This window comes from Andrographis paniculata, unplaced genomic scaffold (genome assembly GCF_009805555.1).
Source record: "Andrographis paniculata isolate CXL003 unplaced genomic scaffold, ASM980555v1 Contig69END, whole genome shotgun sequence".
Classification (NCBI taxonomy): domain Eukaryota; kingdom Viridiplantae; phylum Streptophyta; class Magnoliopsida; order Lamiales; family Acanthaceae; genus Andrographis; species Andrographis paniculata.
Window position 1 is genome coordinate 9,064,362 of NW_026137605.1, and position 22,842 is coordinate 9,087,203.

Sequence of the window (22,842 nt, forward strand, 5' to 3'; positions counted from 1 at the left end):
AAAAAAAAATATTATTTTTTTTTATAAAAATATCATATTAAAAAATGAAAAATTGATAAGTTTATTTTGTAAAATAATTCAATTTTTTTTTTAATAATAAAATATAAAAATAACGAGTATACACGGGTCTTATTAAATTTATGAGATTTTTTTACTAAAAGGATACCTTATGTATAAAACACGCAAGCTCATAACCGTAATTATACAGCTAATAAAACTCATAATGTCGTACCATTTCGCCGTGTTCGTAGTTTTGGGCGTCCCATGTCCTTCGGCGAACTAGTCCGAACACTTCCGCAACTAAGATGATAAAATGAACTAATAATAGGGAAAAAAAAAGACACGAGCACAAGCATAGAGCTAGAGATTGTATAGATCGAAAAGAAGAAGACGAGACTAAGGATCTTGCCTCATCGTATTCATGGTCGTCATAATCGATGATCTCTCAAGAATGAAGAAGGATGGGGTTGGCTGGATCCACGGGAGAATGGAGGTGTCCTCCTGCCGTCATAGTAGAGTTAGTAATACTATTCATGGAGCTAACTCCAAATCTCGCCGATGACATCACGGCGGTGACATCATTGAACCTCCAATCGGTTAGGTAGCCAGGCCGTGTCGCCACAGAAGCCACCTCTATGTCTCCGGTCAGCATAGCCACGGCACGCGACATGGCAGGCCGCAGTGCCGGGGATGCTTGAGTGCATAGCAGAGCTACGGATATGATCCTCGCGGCTTCATCTGCATTGTATTCGGGGAGGCTACTGTCGACCAGATCGGTTTCCTCGTTCTTTTCATGAAGGTTCCATGCCTGAAGTAAAATGATAATTTAATATGGTATCAGAGCATGATGTTCTATGTGTATATATATATGTACCCTTTCGAGAAGATACGATGTCTCATCTGGCGAACACGAGTGAGAGCTCGGCTTTCCGCTAACAATCTCGAGGGCCACGACTCCGAAGCTAAATGTATCGGCCTTCTCCGTGAGATGTCCGAACATAGCATATTCCGGAGCAAGATATCCACTTCATAGTCACTCAGACAAACACAGAAAACGAAAACAATACATTGCATCCATGAAGAATGTAAAGGGCATGGAATCTTGAAAAAATTTCGACGATACTTACATTGTGCCTGCGACTCGGGTGCTTATATGCGACACTTCATCGTCGTACAGTTTTGCCAAGCCAAAATCCGATATCTTTGGGGTGAGGTTGGAATCGAGCAGAATGTTGCTGGCCTTCACATCTCTGTGAACAATTCGAAGTCGAGATTCCTCATGGAGATAGGCGAGACCTCTCGCAACTCCCACACATATGTTATAGCGCACGGCCCAGTCGAGAAACAAAGTTCTACTTCCTGCTCATTCAGGGAGGAGCAATTCAAATTCAATAATGTACGAAAATTGTAGGTGTAATAAAGCTTCAAGAAAGCTATTTTTACTTTACCAGTTCCGAACAATAGTTTGTCGAGGCTCTTGTTCTTCAGATACTCGTAAACAAGCAAACGTTTATCTCCCTCGATGCAGCACCCGTACAGCTTAACAAGGTTCCGGTGTTGCACACCGTAAATTGTAGCAATCTCTGCGACAAACTGGCTCTTCCCTTGATGAGATCCTGCGGATAGCCGTTTAATAGCAACTGCTCTTCCGTCGCCAAGTGTTCCCTGCCAATCGATATATTTATTCAATAGTTTCCATGTTTTCGAGGTTCAATGTGTATATAACATAACAATCAAACTGCACAGAGTTCAGGTTAATTTCTGAGATCATTCTGCACATAAGCTTTGGACTTGGAATAGTCCTTACCTTATAAACAGGTCCAAATCCACCCTCTCCAAGCTTATTACATGGATCGAAGTTACCTGTTGCGGCTCTAAGTTCAGCATAACTGAATGTCGAGGGTCGAGCATCGATACCCATTAATTCTGTAGATTTCAGAAATGTGAACCATAAACAACCGAAAATGAAGGCAAATGCAAAGACCAAACAAGAAAATGAAAATCTCAAAGATTAAATGAACACTGAAAAGAATGATTTGTTTATTTTTTATTTTTTATATTACCTGCATCCACCAGATTTATCTGTTTCTTTCTTCTCCAAAGCACAATGAATACTGCAATTAGAGAAAGCAAGCCTGCAGCTACAACGCCAATAACAATCTCGACAACTGGAGCGCTGCGGTTCTTCTTCCCACCAGGAGGATTATTTGAGACATTAGGAATAAAATCTGCATAAAAATCATGCATTCAATTAATCCACATAGGAATAGAGATGGCAAGCTTCAAACTTGATGGCAACGATTCTAGTCTGAGCTCGATAGAACCTGCTGTAGCACTTATTGCTGAAATGGAAGGCCCATATGTACCAGGAAAAGGTACAGAAACAGTCCCTTTTCCTGCCCAAAAGAGATGGATGTTCATATAGTTCTCCACCACCTCTACTCTGAATTGCTTCTCAACAGCTCTTGAAGATACGCCGCCAGCCTCTCTTCTTATATCGAAATCTTTCACCTTTAGATTCCCCTGGACCTCATAAAACTTGGTTAATAAACTGGAGTACAATAATTAAAGAAACAGTGGCATATAATAGTTCTAAAGCCCGATATTACAAATTCAATATAGTTTATATCTCTATATATATTCTGAAGTACTCAATAATACCTATACTAAGCATATAAGGGAATAGCAGCATCAAGAATTATTACAGCAGTAGAAAAAATTATACCAAAGATATCAACTATGATGGTGTGAAACAAACTCAATTTCGAACATTGGGGAAAGGTTCTAATTTAATGCAGACCTGGATATATATGTCAAAAACCCGCCGTCCAAGACTCCTCCAACTCCTACTTTCTGTAATTTCTGACTCTGCAAACTGGAGAGTAACATTGTAGTTACCGTTTTCCAGGCCCAAGCCATAGTATCTCAATGATCCAGCCGAAAGTCGAGCAGTTCTGAACAGCTCTGAATACAATGTATTTGTGAATGGTGTTAGAGTGGTAGTTGTATATTGTGGATTATTAGCATCAGCAGGGAGACCAGCATTGCTAACTGCCCATCTTCCGGTGGTAGTCATGTAATATGTTGCTGGACCAAGAGTCTCATTATCTGATTCATATACAACCCCATCTGAAGTCCTTATCTGCTCCCCACCACATTTGATTGCGAATTTAGAATCTGCAGGTCATCATCCAGGAAAAAGAACAAAATGTTCAAATTTGATGCATCTGAACATTTAAAGGGAATTGATTCAATGCATTTCTAATTTTTCATCCAATTCTACTTATGGTAACAAAAAATTTGAATTAATCAATAGGAGGCCTTCATCTTTGACATATCTATTTTCCAGTCAGCTTCGAGAAGGATGTAATAGATTTTGATCACTTACAGATAGGCGACCCACGATGGCAAGGAAAACTTCTTTGAAGACAATTCAATCCAGAAGGCAAAGCTCTGAACATTAAAAGTGAAGAATATAAATGCACAATCGATGGCTGAACTCATGTTGAAATTTTGCATTGGTGCTTTTTTTATAACTCACTTGCTGTTAGAATCCTCAATGGTGAAGTTGTTGGCAACCAAATTACTACACCGAAAACAACACAAGTATTAATGTGAGCTATTTCAGCATATAAATTAGCAAATGTGAGGAAGTACAGTACAACATTGAAGATTTATAAACAAGATAGTAAAAAGTTCTGGATTATTCGGATTATACAGTTGTAAGTTCTGCTCGCTAACCCAAGACGGAATGCTTCCTGATAATTCATTGTATGATAAATCTCTGCAGGCAAATGATAACATGTTAGGAGCATATAACCATGGTTTACACAAAGCATGAGTACACTTACATATATTGGAGACTTGGGTTCTTTTGGGATGGTAGTGTCCCAGTTAGCTTGTTATTACCAAGAAACCTGAAAATTGAAAAAATACATAAGATTCAGTCTTATTTTATTACGGCTTTTTGGTTTCGCTACCCTTCTAAGGGGAGGGTATTTTCGAGACTGAACTCTAAGCATCAGTAGTTCATGGTGTATTACAAGTGAGTCAGAGAATTCAGGCTGACAAGTGACTCTGGAACTGTTCCTGTCAACTTGTTGAAGCTCAAATCCCTGAAACATACAATCACCATACTCATTGAATCATTGAATGCATAAGCACATGGATGAGTTATAAAAGAGTTAAGGTGCATGTGTTCTCTGATTTTAATTGTAGTAACTAGCAACAGCTCTTCAACCATATACATAGCAGTCTCAAGATGTGGATACTTACAGGAGCTTCAAACTCTGAAATGCAGCAAAAGACGAAGGTATGGACCCCGAAATATTATTATTTCTTAAAACTCTGCCAAAGGAATAAGAAGAATCGGTTATATTTACAATTTTCCTATCAAAGGTTAAAGTGAGTCCTAAGCTAAGTATCCTTACAAGGTATACAAAGAATTCATATTTCTGAGGAAGTTTAGTGAAGTGCTCCCATTAGATAGATCACTTATTCTCCTAAAGATAGCATCCAAACAGATTAGCTTCTGAACATAACATATATAAGAATATGGACAACAGCAGTACGGTTGCACTTACAAGTCGGTCAAAGAGGTTAAATTGGAAAATGATTGCGGTATTGGACCCTGAAATGAATTTCCTTGAAGCCTCCTGAAAACATATTTTGAGAGAGCTGATCACACGACCTTAGAAAACATCATGCAGTTCTCATTCTTCTTCTTTTTTCTTTCAATTTTCTTTGGGAGAGGGGGGGGGGGGGGGGGGGAAGGGGGGTGTTCCGCTAATGAAATATTAAGAGGAAGAGATAAAATATCATGCATAGTTATCTATGTCTCACAGTTGAATAAGTTTTGACCAATTTCCAATAAAGTCAGGTATGTTCCCTGTGAATTCGTTGTCTGATGCCAACCTGGAAGTGAACAATATGATTACTTTGTTTAGCAAAGTAAGAAGATCAATTTATTTCCTCAGTGCTCTTACACTTTCTCCAAGCTCTGAAGAGCAGCAAATGTTGCAGGTATTGGACCACTGACTCCAGCACTATCAACGTATCTAACAAGATAACATAGGAACAAAATTCCAATTTCCACCAACCAAAAGACAAGTAGGTTTCAGGTCAGTATAGTTAGGAAGGGATTCTTCACTATTATTTATAAGATACCACATTTGGCTTCCATAGGCAACTGAACTTGTAAACAGCATGTACTATTTTCAAATGGTTAATGACCTCTGGAAATAGTGGAGAACATATCATTGCTTACATTTGTGTTAATCTTGTTAGGCTCCCTAGCTCAGAGGGTAAAGGCCCAGAGAAGTTGTTTATGCTAATTGCCCTGTGCAAATTATTGGAAGGATTTATTATAACACTATTATACTCTTGAATGGGAGAGACTATGTTGGTACAACCTCATACATGAAAACTGAAGGACTTACAATGATCTTAGATTGGTCAGCATTCCAAGTTCCTTGGGAACCTCCCCTGATAATGCATTTGCAGTTAAACTCCTACCAAGATACAACCGACAAAGAAAAATCATTACTTATCCAAGGAAACTGGGCTGGTGGAAAATATCTTTAGGTTGGAAGTATGAAAAACAGGGAAGCAAATCAAGCAATGAAGAAAACACAGCATACAAATACATCATGCGAGTAAGACGTCCAACGGATGCAGAAAGTGGACCTGTCAAATAATTTTGGCTCAAATTTCTGCAACAGATAAACAAGAAAAGTTAATGGTTAGAGTTTGCAAAACCTAGGAAATCACATGGAATAGTTACTATTTATTTTTAATGCCAAATATATTTAGAAATGAAACGCACAGATCATCTAGATAGGTTAAATTCCAAAGTTCATCTGGAATTGGACCAGAAACATCCGATCGAACGACTCTCCTGCAAAGTAAAGGGACGCAATAAGGTCTTAAGCACTCAACCACAGCAAAGTAGACTGGAACCTTAGTAGGAACATTCTTGATGTGACTTTGAGGATAAATTTTCTTCGAGTGTCGGGAGTAGTCTCGTGTTTCATCACTTACAGAGTAGTAATGTGACAAGTAGTGCTGTTATTGTAGTTGCATCCGCATTTAATTCCAATGTCTACATCTGTAACTGGATATGGAACTAAGGCATCCCCACTGCATAATTCTCCACTAATGTTCCATTTATCTGTGGCTGAAATCCCCCATCTTTCAAATATGGTGTTCAGAGCTCTTGCTATATGTTGTGATATTTTCATGCATATCAAAGCGAGCTTATCAAAAGCAAGCTTAAGAAATATATTTGCTCTAATGACTTGGATAAACCATACGAATTATACAAAAATAAAATAAAATAAAATTCTTAATTAGTTATCAAGGTGTATGACGTGTATGACATCTTTATGATCAAATTGAATGATAGTATGAAGTTACTAAGCCAAAAGAACAATGAAGTATAATCGACTGTGACTTTTTCTTTTAAAAGTTTCCAAAAATTGGCACTCCAATGAAAAAATGTCGAAAAGATCCACAATAAGAGTTTTACACCAATATCAATAACAACTCAAACAGACATGCTTTATTCATACTTTAATGAATGCATAAACTAAGCTGAATATATTATTTCTACTCATAACAAGAATTTCTTGAAGCATTATATGTGCATGCAGCAAATCGGGCCAAAAGGTTCCAAAGTCATCAAATTCTACAACTGTACACAGGTCATTCATTTATAACAACGCTAAATAAAACAACTAAACAAATAGTCTTTGAATATATCATGTTCTAAAGCTTCTCCCTACTCAAGTTTGTTTGCTGCACTAACCAATACCAAAATTACTGTTTCTTTTTTATTTTTTCCTCATATTTTCCCTTCAATGCAACAAACAAACGAGAGAGAGAGTGTGTAGGTGCAATCGACTGTTGAAAGCAACTAAGCAAGCTGAATGATCCTTCCGAAACTGCGAGAAAATGCAAGCGAGTATGAAATTCATTCCAGAACTGAATAACTCACGTACCTTCAACAGGATCGGTGGTGACCTTAGTAGTCTGCGTTCGGACGATATCCACGGGAAATCCAACGGCTAACAATACAAACCACAAAACTAGCCGCCGCCTCCGCCGCGAGTCGACACACCGCACCGCCATAGAAACAAGCTTAAATTCTCGGTAAAAATGAACAATACCTGGCAGAGAGCAGGAGCTCAAGGCAACAGCGAAGGAGTAGAACGTGGGAAACGATCCGCAGAGCAGTGGTTCGAAGCCATAATTGAACTCAAAGACGACGATAGTCGATAGCTACGGACGGACTGCTAATGACAGGTTTTTGGTGGGAATCGGAAGTGCTTATCATTTAATTATATATGGAAATTTTCGAGGGGTTCACACGTAAATTACAAAATGCATTAATTTTTGCAACTGTAAATAATAAAAATAAGAATAGTATTTTTAATTTATTAGAGTGTTGACGTTTCTAGTCGAACTTGCGTAAAAGCGTGTTTGAATTTTTGACTTCCATCTGTCTGTTCGCTCGCTTGATCAGCTTCTTCGCTAGTTTATGTGGACAAGAGTGCAATTTTTTTATACGTTTTGTCGTATCTCAATTATTTAATTAGGTATAAAATTAAATTAAATCTGTTTAGTTATATTTAGAGGATTATTTTGGTATTTCTTATTGTTCTGATCACTATCCTTTTCCTGCTGCTCGCAATGACTACACTAAAAATTAGTCATAACTTTTATTAGACAAAACCATATAAATATTTATTTCATACTTTTATGTTTTTTATTTCAATGCCAATAGCAATTTCAAACTAGTGCTAGTTTACATCAAACTAAGGGCCTGGAACATGATCTTTTGTTTGATCTCTTTTTTCTTTCTGAAAAATAAAAAGCTCTCATCCACACATTTTATGAATCGGTACCATACCTCTCTTAATTGGAAAAAAATAATAATAATAAATGAAAAAATAAATAAATCTTCATCTCATTCAAAAATAATATGTATATATATTATCTGATATTCAAGTTTTAAATTCCACGTACAACCGAGACAAATATGACCAATACATGTTGATGCTCCACAAGTGGCAACGTCAACGGAGTTGAATAAACGATCAGTCAAAAATGTAATAAATTCATAAAGAAAAGGTCAAGACATTGCCCTTACCCTTGCCCTTGCACTTTCTTTTCTTTCTTATTTGCCATTTTTCAAAACCACACCAATCGAATTTCTATCAAAACTATAGTAATAATGATTTTACTATCTAATAACTATTTCGGAAAATTACTTTTAACTTGCCTGTACGTTAGAAAGTTTACTCCATGTACTTTAATGATTTATAAACCATACAGAATCCTATTATTTTTAAATCATAGACAAATTATAGACAATTTTGTCTAATTAATTTATCAAAAAACTAAACTACTGACAAAAAATACAAAGTGAACAAACCTTGGTCGAGCTACCCGGTGATCGACGACGACATGAATGTGGTTACGTCGCTGAACCTCCAATCGGTTAAGTAAGCCGGTCGGGTAGTCACAGGAGCCGCCTCAATATCTCCGGCCAGCATAGCCACAACACGGGACATAGCCGGGCGCAATACCGGGGATGCTTGAGTGCATAGAAGAGCTACACTTATAAGCCTTGCAGCTTCATCCGCATTGTATTCGAGTAGAGTCGAGTCGAGCAGATCGAGCTCTTGATTCTTTTCATGAAGGTCCCAAGTCTGATCAATGCATGCATCAAAGAAGACGACGATCCATTATAACAGTATAGTATGGGATTCGAGTTAGATATTGAAAGAACGATAGAGAATTATACTGTAACTCCTGTTGATAATGAATCAATTACTAAGAGGATGCAACGACTACGGTACCCATTCGAGGAGATACATCATCTCGTCTTTCAAGGTCGGGTCCGAACTCGGCCTACCACTGATGATCTCGAGGGCCACGATTCCAAAGCTGAAAATGTCGGCTTTCTCAGTGAGATGTCCAAACATGGCGTATTCGGGAGCAAGATATCCACTGCACGGCGACAAAAAAATACAAAGATGAGTCGATCTTGATCGTCAACTAAGAATGTAACACATGAAAAGCCTCACATTGTGCCGGCGACTCGGGTGCTTATATGCGACTTTTCGTCGTCGTACAGTTTGGCCAGCCCGAAATCAGATATCTTAGGGGTGAGGTCGGAATCGAGCAGAATGTTGCTGGCCTTAACATCTCTGTGAACAATTCGCGGTCGAGATTCCTCATGGAGATAGGCGAGGCCTCGCGCCACTCCCATGCATATGTCGTATCGCACACTCCAGTTGAGAAACAAAGCTCCACTTCCTGCTCGAATAAGGACATCGAATCAATTCAGTTTCGTGTAATATACTAAAGGATGAAGCTTTAAGAGTGCGGTGTTCACCTCCTCCAAACAATAGTTTGTCGAGGCTCGTGTTCTTTAGATACTCGTATACCAGCAGCCGTTTATTTCCCTCGATGCAGCAGCCGTAGAGCTTAACAAGGTTGCGATGCTGGACGGCAGAAATAGTAGCGATCTCGGCTATAAACTGGCTCTTCCCTTGGTGAGATCCCGCGGAGAGCTGCTTAACAGCAACTGCTCTTCCATCTCCAAGTGTTCCCTGTTGATTGATACGGCAAAACATCATACTAATGCAATGAACAATTTTAATGTATGTTCATAAGGTTCTTCAAAAAGGTACTTACTTTGTAAACAGGTCCGAATCCGCCCTCACCGAGCTTTTTAGAAGGATGGAAGTCATCGGTTGCAGTTCTAAGTTCGGTGTAGCTGAATGTAGAGGGTCGAGCGACCATGCCCAGAAACTCTGCAGATACAAGAAATCGCATTACGAATTCGAATTGCGAAGATCATAGAAATGCACATGAACTATAATACTACCTTCGTTCTCCAATTGTTTCTGTTTCTTTCTTCGCCAGACTGCGTAGCATACTGCAACCACACAAAGCAAGACAACAGCTACAACGCCAGCAACAATCGCTACGATAGGAATGGTTCGATTCCCCTTCCCACCGGGAGGAATATTTGAAACACTAGGAATGAAATCTGTATGAAAACCATGGAGTCAGTCTGCATGGATGATGAAGAAAACAAGCTTCAAAGTTCTTGATCCGGAGCTTGAACTTACCGGCAGGCGAAGCACTTATTGCTGAAATTGAAGGTCCATATGTGCCTTCATTAGGTATAGAAACAGTCCCTTTTCCTGCCCAAAACAGATGTATATCAATATGATTTTCCAAGACCTCAACTCTGAACTGCTTCACAACAGCTCTTGCAGAAACTCCTCCAGCCTCTCTTCTTATGTCGAAATCTTTTTCCTCCAATTTCCCCTGAAGCTCACAAGAGTTTGTTACAAAATTGTAAATCGGCACTGATTAATAGTTACTTAAACAGTTGAACTACTGCACCTTGAAGAGCAGATTGCATGATAAAGAAGCAAAGTTTGTTTTGAACATGAAGATGGATGAAGTTCATATTTGAGAAGGGGTCTAATTAGATAAAGACTGACCTGGATATATATGTCAAAAAGTCGCCTGCCGAGGCTCCTCCATGTCCTACTTTCTACAATTTCCGACTCTGCAAACTGGAGAATCAGAGTGTAGTTACCATTTTCCAGTCCTAAGCCATAGTACCTTAATGATCCAGCCGAGACTCGAGCAGTTCTGAACAAATCTGTATACAGAGTATTTGTAAATGGCATCAAGGAGGAGATTGTGTATCTTGGATTCTCACTATCAGCACCAGTGTTACTAACTGCCCATCTTTCAGTTCCAGTCATGTAATGTGTTGCTGGTCCAAGAGTCTCATTATCCGATTCATATACAACCTGATCTGCAGTCGTAATCTGCTCCCCGCCGCATTTAATTGCAAAGCTAGAATCTGTAGAACATCATCCAGAAAGAATCTGTCAAATTTCAGTGATGCAACATAGACAATCCACTTAATTTCTCAGTTATTTCTCAGCTTTGAAAAGATAGTAGTAATTGAATTCTATCACATACAAATAGGTGATCCTCGATGGCAGGGAAAATTCCTTTGAAGACAATTCAAACCAGAAGGCAAGGCACTACAATGAAATGATAATATCCGTCATGCTCTAAATGGTAAAGCAGCAACAAATATTCGTTTACAAACTAAACATGTGGAGTTAATGTTGAAATTCTGCATGGCATGAATACTTGAAAGATCACCTGCTATTTGACTTGTCAATGGTGAAGTTGTTGGCAACCAAATTACTACATCAAAAAAATTAATAATAGTCTGAGCAGCATCAGTATAAAAATTAGCAAATGCCAGAAAGTAGAACATGGTGTAAAAAATTTTATGGACAAGTTAAAAAGAAGGGATTGGAAATATTTGATCATACAGTTGTAAGTTCTGCTCGCCGAGCCAAGACGGAAAGCTTCCTGATAATTCATTGTAAGATAAATCTCTGCAGGAAATAACAAAATGTTAGGTACATATACCTGGGGTGTGAATAAGACATAAATAGGCTCACATATATTGGAGAGTTGGATTTTTTCGGGATGGCAGTGTCCCAGTTAGCTTGTTACTGCCAAGATACCTGAAAATTGCATAAAGACAAATATAACACTTTTTTATTGCTTCTATTTTGTTGGCGTATGCTACAAGGGGATGGAGTTTTGGAGACAAGTCTAAAGTTGCAGTTAATTCATGGCATCTTACAAGTGAGTGAGGGAGCTGAGATTGAAAAGTGAATCTGGCACTCTTCCTGTTAGATTGTTGAAGCTCAAATCCCTGAAACATTGAATTATCACATTCCTATGCTTATGAAATGTATGCAATAAATAAATAAATTGAAGTGCATATATAATCCTTATTAAATAACTGTGTTCTCAAGAAATTGTTACTTACAAAAGTGTCATGCGCTGTAAAGCACCAAAATCTGAGGGTATGGAACCAGAAATGTTGTTGTTTCTTAGAACTCTTCCGAAGAAAAAAAATAAAAAACCAAAAAGTACACTGTGATTAGAACTTGCCAATTAGTAATTAAAGTAGAGAATTGTGATCAGAGTTCATATGCTTACAGGGAAAATAGAGAAGTCATGTTTCTAAGGAAGTCTAGTGAAGTGCCCCTATCAGATATGTCACTTATTCTCCTAAGCATCATATTAAGAACAAACAAAAAAAAGCACAGATTAGCTTCTGCATAAAGCTTTCAACAGGAACAAAACTTAATACTATGAGAGACAAAAGAATGACAACACGTACAAGTCAGTCATAGAGGTTAAATTGGAAAATGTTTGTGGTATTGGACCTTGAAATGAATTTCCTTGAAGCCTCCTGTAAACATAGTCCCAGTCAGCTGACCATAGGCTTTAAGGTGAAGGAGCTTAAAATATATCCTGGATAGTTAACAGAGCAGTTCTTCTTCTATGCTAATGAAAAATATTAGGAGGAAGGTAATGTTGTGCACAATTACAATATTACAATAGTTGTCTTTGTCTTACAATCGAACAAGGTTAGACCAATTCCCAATAAAGTCCGGTATTTGCCCTGTGAGTTCATTATCTGATGCCCACCTAAAATCACAACAATACAATCACTTTGCTTAAGTTAGAAGTAAAGGAAATGGTAGAGTTCTTACATTGTCTCCAGGCTCAGTAGTCTAGCAAATGTTTCCGGTATTCGACCACTGACTCCAGAACTATCAAAGTATCTATCATGATAAAAAACAAAATAATTCAAAATAAAATTCCAACATCCACTCACCAAAATAAGGCGCTGCTTTTAACAAGAGGATGGATCAAGGTTAATACAATAACATCGGAGGCATTCAATGCTAGCAGTATGTAATATTGTCCATTGCTTTAGTAAACTCTGCAAACAGTGTAAAAAGTGTCGTTGCTTACATTTGGGTTAATCTTGTTAGGTTCCCTAGCTCGGATGGTAAAGAACCTGTGAAGTTGTTCACACTGATTCCCCTGCACATAAGCAAATAGAAGGCACTGAATATTCAGTACAAATATATAGTCATCTCCAATTTCCTGGATGAAACTGTATTGGTTAGAACAATATATTAAAACTAAAAGACTCACAGTGATCTTAAATTAAGCATCATTCCAAGTTCCCTGGGAATCTCACCTGAAAATCTGTTTGGACCTAAGCTCCTAACAGCACAAGATCAAAGAACAAAAATCATTGTATTTCCATGCAAAAAGGGTTAGGAAATCTGTTTGCATGCAGGGAAGAAAGAAAAAGACAGCATACAAGTACATCATGTGAGTAAGACGTCCAATGGATGAAGAAAGGGGACCTGTCAAATAATTTCGTCCCAAATTTCTGAAACAGGAGAGGATTAGCTAATGCCTTTAATGTTTGAATAATCACAAATATGACATGTTAGCAGCGAATAAATGAATGCAACGTACAGATCAGTTAGATAGGTCAAATTCCAAAGATCATCAGGAATTGTTCCCGAAATATCCAATTCATATACTCTCCTGTAAAATAGTAAAGAAGAGACACAATCAGTCCATCTTTCCCACTTGGATCACATTAAAGTAGACCTAAACTTATGTAGGTCAATCATAAGGTGGAAAACTTGCTGAGACTTAAATAAGTTATAGAATGCAAAATATACTCTCCATGAGTGCTTGTGCTGCATGTTATACCACATTTGATCACTTACAGATTAGTAATGTGGCAAGTAGTGCCGTTATTGTCGTCGCAATTGCATTTAATACCCGGATTAAGGGTTGGGTTTGGATCGAGGGCAGCCCCGCTACACAATTCTCCACTGATATTCCATTGAGCCGAGGCAGAAATTCCCCATTGTTCGAATACCGTGTTCAAAGCTCTTGCTGTGGGTCAAATAAATGTAATATTAGATATGTTTTCGTGTATAGCACTCATCAAAATAAAACCAAGTTTCAGATATGCAAACTCTTATTATTCGTCCTAAAGAAAATTTCCTGATATTATGATGATCCACTGATTAATCTTCAAGGAGGAAACCAATAATAGGATCAGGAACAGAAATAGCTGAGATGCAGATTTTTACTTCAAAATTTTGCAAACTATTAGAAATCTGCATAATTAATCTAACATCCATTGCGTTCTTGATTTTAATTTTAACGAATACATAAACCACGTTGAAAAACAGTATATCTACTCTCTACTCTCTACTCCCACGTCCTAACCACGAACAAAATTCATTCGAAGCATATATACACGTGCAACCAATCACGACTAAAACATTTAATAATTTCAAAGTCGTAGCTGCAGACAGATAAGAGCTAGCTGGACGAATCCTTCACACACCTTGCACGCAAGCCATCGATAGCGAAATTAAGTCCAAAAATGGCAAAAAGGTTGCGCACCTTCAACAGGATCGGTGGTGGCATTAGCTGTCTGCGCTCGAACAATCTCCGCTTCAAATCCAACCTCTAGCAGAAACCACAATAGCAGCAAGCGCCGCCGTGAATGGAGCCGCCGTGGAGCCGCCGGCATGGCAAGCTAATATTCTCGCTCAGTGAAAAGCGGGTGGGAATTCAGGACGAAGACGACGACAAGCTGAGGCGACCGGCGGAGCAAATGCTTCGGAGACTTGATTCAAATGATAGCAATGAAGTATTAATATATGAATTTTTTGGTGGGAATCGGAACCATCCCTTACACTCAACACGCCGTGTTAATTTAAAATTGCGCCTACATTAAAATAAAAATAAAAATAAAAATAAAATAATAGTAAGGTATATTCAACGGAAATGATTTGCTACTTGTTCTGAAAGTCGTGTGATGTAGCAGTGCTTTTGATATAATACAAATACATAAGACCACTCAGTTCAAATAAACTATTCCAAAGTTTTTTTCTAATAAGAATATATCAGTATATATTATTTTATAGATAATATTAGAATTTTATATAATATAAAATAAGTACAATTATTATATTATAAGAATACAAAAATTATAATTTCTCTACAAATTAAAATTTTAAAATTCTATTTTATTAACAATACACTTTATAAAAATAATAATAATAATTAGGTTGGATCGAAAATTCTTGAGAACGCACTCAAATAGCATGTTCTATATTATTAAATAATAATAATAATAGTAGTAGTATGATATATAAACTATCATATTAACAAACAAATGAATTAATAATACATATTATAGTCCTAAATAAATATAATATATATAGAGTATATTTTATGTAAAAATATATATTATGTTTTTTTATAATATTAATCTCGATAAAAAAAATTTGTTGAATAAACAAATTTTATTTTTTTATATAATAATATGATTTTTTTTGTTAATTGTTAAATTTTGAAAATTTTGTAATATTATTTTGGTGAAATAATTTTTATTGTTTTTAAAATATTATGTATATTAAAAAATATTATATTTTATTAAAAATTATGAATTGTTTTATCAAAAAATAATATTAAAATTGAAAAAAAAAACTTAATTTAATTTTAATAAAAATAAATCATAATATAATATTATAAATATATACTCCTTATGTCTCCTACTGCCTCTAAAATTTAGAGGCATTCTGTGTCATTGTATTTTAATTTTTTTTACAAACATCATTTAATTATTATTAGATACTCTGTAAAAATATTTTTATTTTTTTATATAATAATTAATATTTACAGATAAATACGTAAAAAAATAAATATATGACTTTTAGAGCGGACGAAATTAGTATTAAATTTTAGTATAAATATATTAAATAGATAATTTTTGTTGTGGTTTCAAATTCCTATTAATTTCTTTTTACTAATGTTTAAATATTAATTTTAAAAATTTTAAAATCAAAAAAAAAATTCAAAATATGACTAAATAAATTATTTAATAATATAAAAAATTTCCTTTCATTATAATCTTTATCCAAATAATTAAATTAAATGTATGTACGTCTTATTGGTTAGTAATAACGTGTTGGATTTGTTTCTCTCTTATTATTATTATTATTATTATTATTATTATTATTATTATTATTATCTATAAATACGCTATTGAAAACAAAATAGTTATAAGTACTATCTAACATAAAATATCTAGCTAATAATTTATTTTTTTCTAGTGTTTGATCAAACAAATTTATTAGAACAAGTTTATTAAATAATGAAATGTTTGTGTTGTATTTTGAGTTTGAAGTAATTTTACACGTGTGATATAAAAATAATTTTTTTTGTTAAATTATTCATTATTTTAATGGTTAGAATATTTGTGTAAATATATACTCTATTATGTTTTTATAATATTAATCATAGCAAAATAGCATGCAGAAAATTTTCCTTTGAACAACACACTTAATATATTTATTTTATTATCAATACATAAATTTTTTAAAAATAATAATAAAAAAAACTCAGGACGATTTCAAGCTGGTTTTATTACTAATGAAATAAATAAATAATGTTACTTTATTCTTGTTGGAATTATTTAAATGTGTATGATGCATGTATCTAACTATAAAATATTGGGTTTAATTAAACGATCGTTGACCCGAAGAAATTGAAAGTTCAGCGATATAACAGATAACCTTAAAATAGCTATTTTGCAAATATACGATACACACAATACAAGGCAGCTTTATACTAATTTTAGCAGAAATTGAATACAAATGTTCGACCATAATAAAAAAAATTTTAAAAAATATTCCCTTTCAGATTTTTATTTTTATTTAATTATATAATAATTATAAAATTATAACGAGGTAAATCTCCTTAAAATTTGGATGCATTGAAAGTTTGAATGGATGTCACAAGTTTACCCCCGCACTCTCAAAACAAGCTCTTAATTTCATCATAGGTGTGTTTGGTATTATGTTGTGATTTAATTAAATATTGTACTATTTTTATCTGGCTCTAATAGTTTTATTTATTTTGTGTGTGTTGATATTTGAATATTAATTATTATATCAAAATATAGTACAAATTAATAAAAAATTGCAAAAATAATTTCATTAGTGTCTTGTAATACTAATAGAAGGACATTTGTACAAAAATTATACAAATATAAAGAGATTTTTAATGTTAAGTATAATGAGATAAAAGGTAAATGTAACATTAGAGGCGGACGGAGGAACTATTTTATATATATAAAAAAAAAAAATCTCCTACCATCTACCTGGTAAATATACGTTCACTTTCGGTGACTTCAAATGTAAAATATATATTCGTCAAGAATTAATTCATTATGGGTGATTGAATTTTGAGTTGCGTTTTGAATAGTAAAAATTTTGAATTAAAATAATTGTACGATGTGATATAAATATACGTTGATGTAATATTTTGAATGTAAATTAATTTTTAGTATAATATAAAAATAAAAAATAGATGTTCGATTTGATATTTTTTATGAAAAAAAAAAATTTGATGAATAGTAGAAATATAGAGAAATCCTCCAAACAAACACATCCTCGATTTATTATTTTGATCCGTCCAAAATCAATGTGTGTTTGTTTGTGGGATTTTGATATGATTTTATTATTTTAACTTTTTAAAAAAAATATTTTGTATTCTTCCTTAGATTTTACCACATACTTAGATTATTCATATTCTTTTTTCACACATTAAATAGTTACTTTTATTTTTTATATAATATTACAAATTTATTATACATTTAAAATATCACATCAATATTCATTTATATCACATTAAACAACTATTGAAATTCAATTTTTTACTATTCAAAAATTCAAACCCAAAATCCCAAACCCACGGACAAACACACTTTAAGAGTGTGTCTCTTTTGTGAGAAATTTTTATATACTTTCTCCGACCCATCGAAAGGTTACCATTTTTCCATTTTCGTCTATCCCAAAACAATGTTAACATTTTATAATTTAGTAATTGTACTACCTACTTTACATAATAAATACCCTTTCAACTTACAATATATTACACAAATGTCATTACTTTTATATTACACCATACTAATAGGGGTATTTTTGTATTTTTTTACTACAATCCAATATAATACTAATATTCAAAAATCTATGTGCAAAAAGCAAACGCTCACTCTTCCAACGGGACGGAGGGAGTATTTTTTAAAAAATATTGATGCATTACACATATTCATTATTTTTATATTATTTACACAATTTCACATACTTCATATAAAAAAATACCACTTCAATTATTTCACAAAACAAACACACTCAAACATTTATTTTTTATTTATTATATTACATTAAAAATTAATTTTACATTCAAAATATCACATCATTATATATACTTATATAAAATCAAATAACTATTTCAATTCTAAACAAAATTATTTATAACTAACTTATAGTTTAAAAAGTTTGCACTATTTTTTTTACAACTTAAGAATTGAATAAGATTTTGTTGTTTAAAAATATTGCACGGAACTCATTAGTTAAGAAATTTGTACTCCTTTCATCCCGGTGCAAAGTTTTCGTTTACTTTTTACACATAAATTTTTTAATATTAATATTATAATGAGTTATAGTGAAAAAAGATAACAATACCTTATTAATATTGTGTAATATAAAAGTAATAACATTTGTGTAATATAGTATAAGTTGGAAGCATATCTATTATATTAAGTAGATAATACAATTATTAAACTAGAAAATAGTAACCTTATTTTGAGACAGACGAAAATAAAAAAGGACAATCTTTTAATAAAACGGAGAAAAGTATAATATTTTAAAAAATATAGAAAAATCTCATATAATTTTTAGAAGATATATACAATATTTTTTAAAATACATGCTAGTTCTAATTCACTAAGGAGTATAATGTTAGACTTTTCAAACTATAAATAAATTAATACATACAATATTGGCAAAATTTTATTATTCAAAATTTAACACTCAAATCCAAAATAAAAATCCCACTGACAAATACAACTTTTGAGAATTTTTTTGGGTTGTGTTTGTTTGGGGGTTTGGATTTTGAGTTGGGATTTGAATAGTAAAAATTTTGAATTTGAATAGTTGTATGATGTGATATAAATAGGTGTTGATGTGATGTTTTGAATGTAAAATTGATTTTTAGTATAATATAAAAAAATGAAAAATAGGTGTTTGATTTGATATTTTTTAAGGAAAAAATGGAATGACGAATAGTGAAAATCTAATCCAGGAATTTTTTTAATAAATAATTAATAATAATTAATTACTTTTGATTTTTTTTAATAAAATTGATATATTTTTAATTATATTAGAATTATTTTTTATTTTTTTTATAATAAAATTGATATATTTTTAATTATATTAGAATTACTATTGATTTTTTTTTTTTTTCATTTTAACTATATCAACTATTTTAAGTTCAAAATATATTTTTAAAAAAATATAACAAAAAAAATAGAATTTTATATAAAAACAAAAAGGTACACGGTCGTTTAGAATTATACATGGTCATGTTATGTATAATTGTACATTGAAATATACATTGTGTGACAACATGGCCGTGTATAATTGTACATGGTCGTATACTTTCAAAGTCAGCTGCTACATCAATTCTGTTACGTCAACGTCAGCAATTTCTATTAATTTTTCAACTATGAGACCAAAATTCATTAAAATTAAGAGTTTATCGTATTGGGATCAAAATTAATTTTTTTTCTAATAATAATAATAATAATAATAATAATAATAATAATAACAGGCCAACGGTTATCTTTCATTAATTGTTTTGTTGACTGTTTCAATATACTTTGCATCTTCTATCTAAAAGGAATTAGGAACAAGTCAAAATATAATTTTAAATACTATTCAACATATATAAGATAATAGTTTAAGATCTTTTATTATTATTATTATTATTTTGTAAATAATGTGCAATTTTAATAAATATATTAAACATAAAATATTAAAACAAATATTTTCTAAAATTTCAGAATAGTAAAAAATTGAATATTTGATTGATATTCTAAGGAAAAAAAAAATATGTTTAGTATGATATTTCTTTTTTTAAAAAAAAAATTATTATTGATATATAGTGTCAAGGACTTTATCACATTTCAACTATTTAACAAAATATTCTTTTTTTCAAAAATATTAAATCAACTATTTATTTTTTATTTTTATATTATACTAAAAAAAATAATTTTATATTAAAAATATTATATCAATATTTATTTATATCTCATCATAGCATTATTCAAATTCAAAATATTCACTGTTAAAATCCAAACTAAATTACAAACCCCCAAATAAACACACCATATTTAAAAAAATAAAAAAATAAAAAATAAAAAAAAAGAAGAAGAAGAAGAAATTAATATTGTCATTATTCAAAATTCATGTAAGTATATGTGTATTATATGAACATTTTTATGTAAATAGTTTATTGAATTTGCTGGTCCAAATACTTCAGTCGTCCAAAAGAACAAATAACAATCTTGACGTATTGGAGTTTGAATTAATGATCTCACGATCACGAGTCAATTCCTACACCACGGATCATTACTTGCTGACACTCTTTTAGGTGTATTTGTTTGTTAGTTTGTTTGTGTCTGAATTTAAATAATAAGAGTTTCAAAAATTAAAAAATATATTTTTTTCAAAAGTGATATAAATTAGTAGAATTAATGTAATATCTTGAATGTAAATTAAAATTTTATTGTAAAATAAAATATAAAATTTTAATTTAATATTTTTTAGGGAAGATAATTCAGTTTGAAATCGATTAAAAATAATGTATTGATTTGAATTTTTATTTAAATGATAGTTTGACGTGATATTTTGTAAGAAAAATAATGTTATTGAAATAGTATGTAGTGAACAATAAGTAATTTCATATTGAGGCAAGTAAGAGAAAATGTATAAAGTAATTTTGATAATTTTGTTTTTATTTTTATATTTATAATGATATATTTATAATTTATGTATAAATTAAAAATATATAGGTATTATTGTAAAATTACTTTTATTGTAATAACAAATCAATATTTTTGAATGAAATAATAAAAAATAAAAATAAAAAACTATAGATTAAATTAAAATGGGACGAAAGAAATATATTTTTAGTAATTTTCTTTGTTAAAACAAGAACCATACTTGAATAACTAATGGTATTTTCAATATTCCCTCTGTCCCATAACAAAGTATCCATTTTTTCATTTTAGTCTGCCCCATAACAAAGTATTCATTTCGTTTTTTTAGTAATTATACTATCTACCTAACATTACAAATCTCTTACAACTTACAATATATTACACAAATGTCATTACTTTTATATCACACATACTAATAAGGTTATTTTAGTCATTTTTACTTTATTCCTACTATATTCCAATGTAATACTAATATTTCTAAAACTATATGCAAAAAGCAAATGAATATTTAGTTTCGGAACGGATGGAGTATTTTTTTTCTAGTCATGTTATTGCGAGAATGTTTGAGACAATCATGACATGGAATTATCTGAGTTGGTGGTTCAATTGCACTTATTTTCCACAATACGAGGTATCATGATAAGTGTCATGGGCTGACATTCTTGCCCCTGATTCTCGGCCATAGTCCATCTCATGTGTGCGATCCCCTGTCCTGTATTGCTATCTAATGACCCATATCTTGGTGCAGGTACGTGTTCCGCATGATTCTACCATACTGCATGGTATATCCCGGGCGTGTTGCGCACAGGGGACTGCTGATCTGGGCCTCAGCGCGGGCGTGACCTAGGCGCCGGGCGTGTCAGCTTCCAGACACGTGACATGTGGTATAAGAGTGGACCTTGACGCTGGTGGCGAACGAAGCGACAAAGTGGACATGTTTCGAGTCAAGGAACATGTCGGTGGGCACGTCAAGGAAGAGCATGTCCTAAGGTAACTGGACATCCCAAGGAGGGGAGTATGCTCGACGTTGCTGAAAAGGCCAAGAGGGCCGAGCTTTGTTCGTGAGGAGAAAACCACGTTAAGGACGATCATCGGGCGAAAATCGCACAAGCCGCAACAACGGATATTCCGGACGGTGTGTGGAGAGGCGCAACGAAAGTTGGGTCGCACATAGATTATGGCAAAAGACCTCGCTGGCTGTTGGTGAGCACCAAAATAATGGTACGCAGGAAAAGGTTCGGCAGAGGCATACCGAGGGTGCAAGAAACAACGTCAGTGCACTCAAGTAGCATCGCACGAGGGCGTTTGCGACTTGAAGTGGGGGAATTTGTCACGGGCTGACATTCCTGCCCCTGGTTCTCAGCCATAGTCCGTCCCATGTGTGCGAGCCCCTATCCTGTACGGCTGTCTAATGACCCATATCTTGGTGCAGGTACGTATTCCGCATGATTCTTCCATACTGCATGGTATATCCCGGGCGTGTTGCGCATAGAGGACGACTGGTCTGGGCCTCAGCGCGGGCGTGGCCTAGGCGCCGGACGTGTCAGCTTCCGGACACGTGACATAAGTCATTAAGTCATAGAATTATTTGAATTAGTGGTTCAATTGCACTTATTTTTTCCACAATCCGAGGTAGACAATTGATAATGTAACAATTTTTTTATTTTTTATTTTTTATTTTTAAATTAGCTATTGTAATTGTAAAAGTGTCATGAAAATTTGTAAAAATGTCATTAAAATATACTCCCTCTCCCATAAATATAGTCTTAATTATGTTGGGCACGAGAATTTAATGAATATTAATATTATATTAGTAGTTGATAAAAAATATGAATAAAAGACTTTTTTGCCCTCGTGAGTGTATTAGTGTAAAAAGTAATGATAATCGTGTAATAAAAAAAAATAGGGGTAATTTAATGGTGATATAGTTATTTATGGAAATAAAACTATTGTTTTAGAGCGAACAAAAATGGTAAACAAGACTATTGTATTAAGACGAAGGGAGTATTTTTTTATTGTTTTTTCAATATGAA

General features: G+C 33.3%; 1 protein-coding gene across 8 annotated transcripts; it reads right to left on the reverse strand.

The window, feature by feature from the left end:
* Positions 1 to 84: 84 nt before the first annotated feature.
* Positions 85 to 14,656, reverse strand: LOC127264076 (probable LRR receptor-like serine/threonine-protein kinase At1g56140). 8 transcript variants are annotated; one of them, XM_051293438.1, is made up of 25 exons: positions 14,359 to 14,656; positions 6,040 to 6,217; positions 5,825 to 5,896; positions 5,640 to 5,711; positions 5,439 to 5,510; positions 5,267 to 5,338; positions 4,986 to 5,057; positions 4,843 to 4,914; positions 4,584 to 4,655; positions 4,431 to 4,502; positions 4,276 to 4,347; positions 4,044 to 4,115; positions 3,852 to 3,917; positions 3,719 to 3,784; positions 3,542 to 3,586; positions 3,389 to 3,453; positions 2,801 to 3,177; positions 2,325 to 2,523; positions 2,064 to 2,228; positions 1,808 to 1,926; positions 1,449 to 1,665; positions 1,128 to 1,359; positions 875 to 1,025; positions 410 to 808; positions 85 to 300 (listed from the first exon to the last, which is right to left on the reverse strand). In XM_051293438.1, the coding sequence occupies exons 1-24, from the start codon at positions 14,486 to 14,488 to the stop codon at positions 446 to 448; spliced, it is 3,093 nt and encodes a 1,030-aa protein (XP_051149395.1). In that variant the 5' UTR covers positions 14,489 to 14,656; the 3' UTR covers positions 85 to 300; positions 410 to 445. The 8 variants fall into 8 exon arrangements, with proteins under 8 accessions (XP_051149395.1, XP_051149396.1, XP_051149393.1 ...); XM_051293439.1 differs by lacking the exon at positions 14,359 to 14,656 and adding an exon at positions 6,999 to 7,327 and having other exon boundaries at positions 5,646 to 5,711; XM_051293436.1 differs by lacking the exon at positions 14,359 to 14,656 and adding an exon at positions 6,999 to 7,327.
* Positions 14,657 to 22,842: the final 8,186 nt, after the last annotated feature.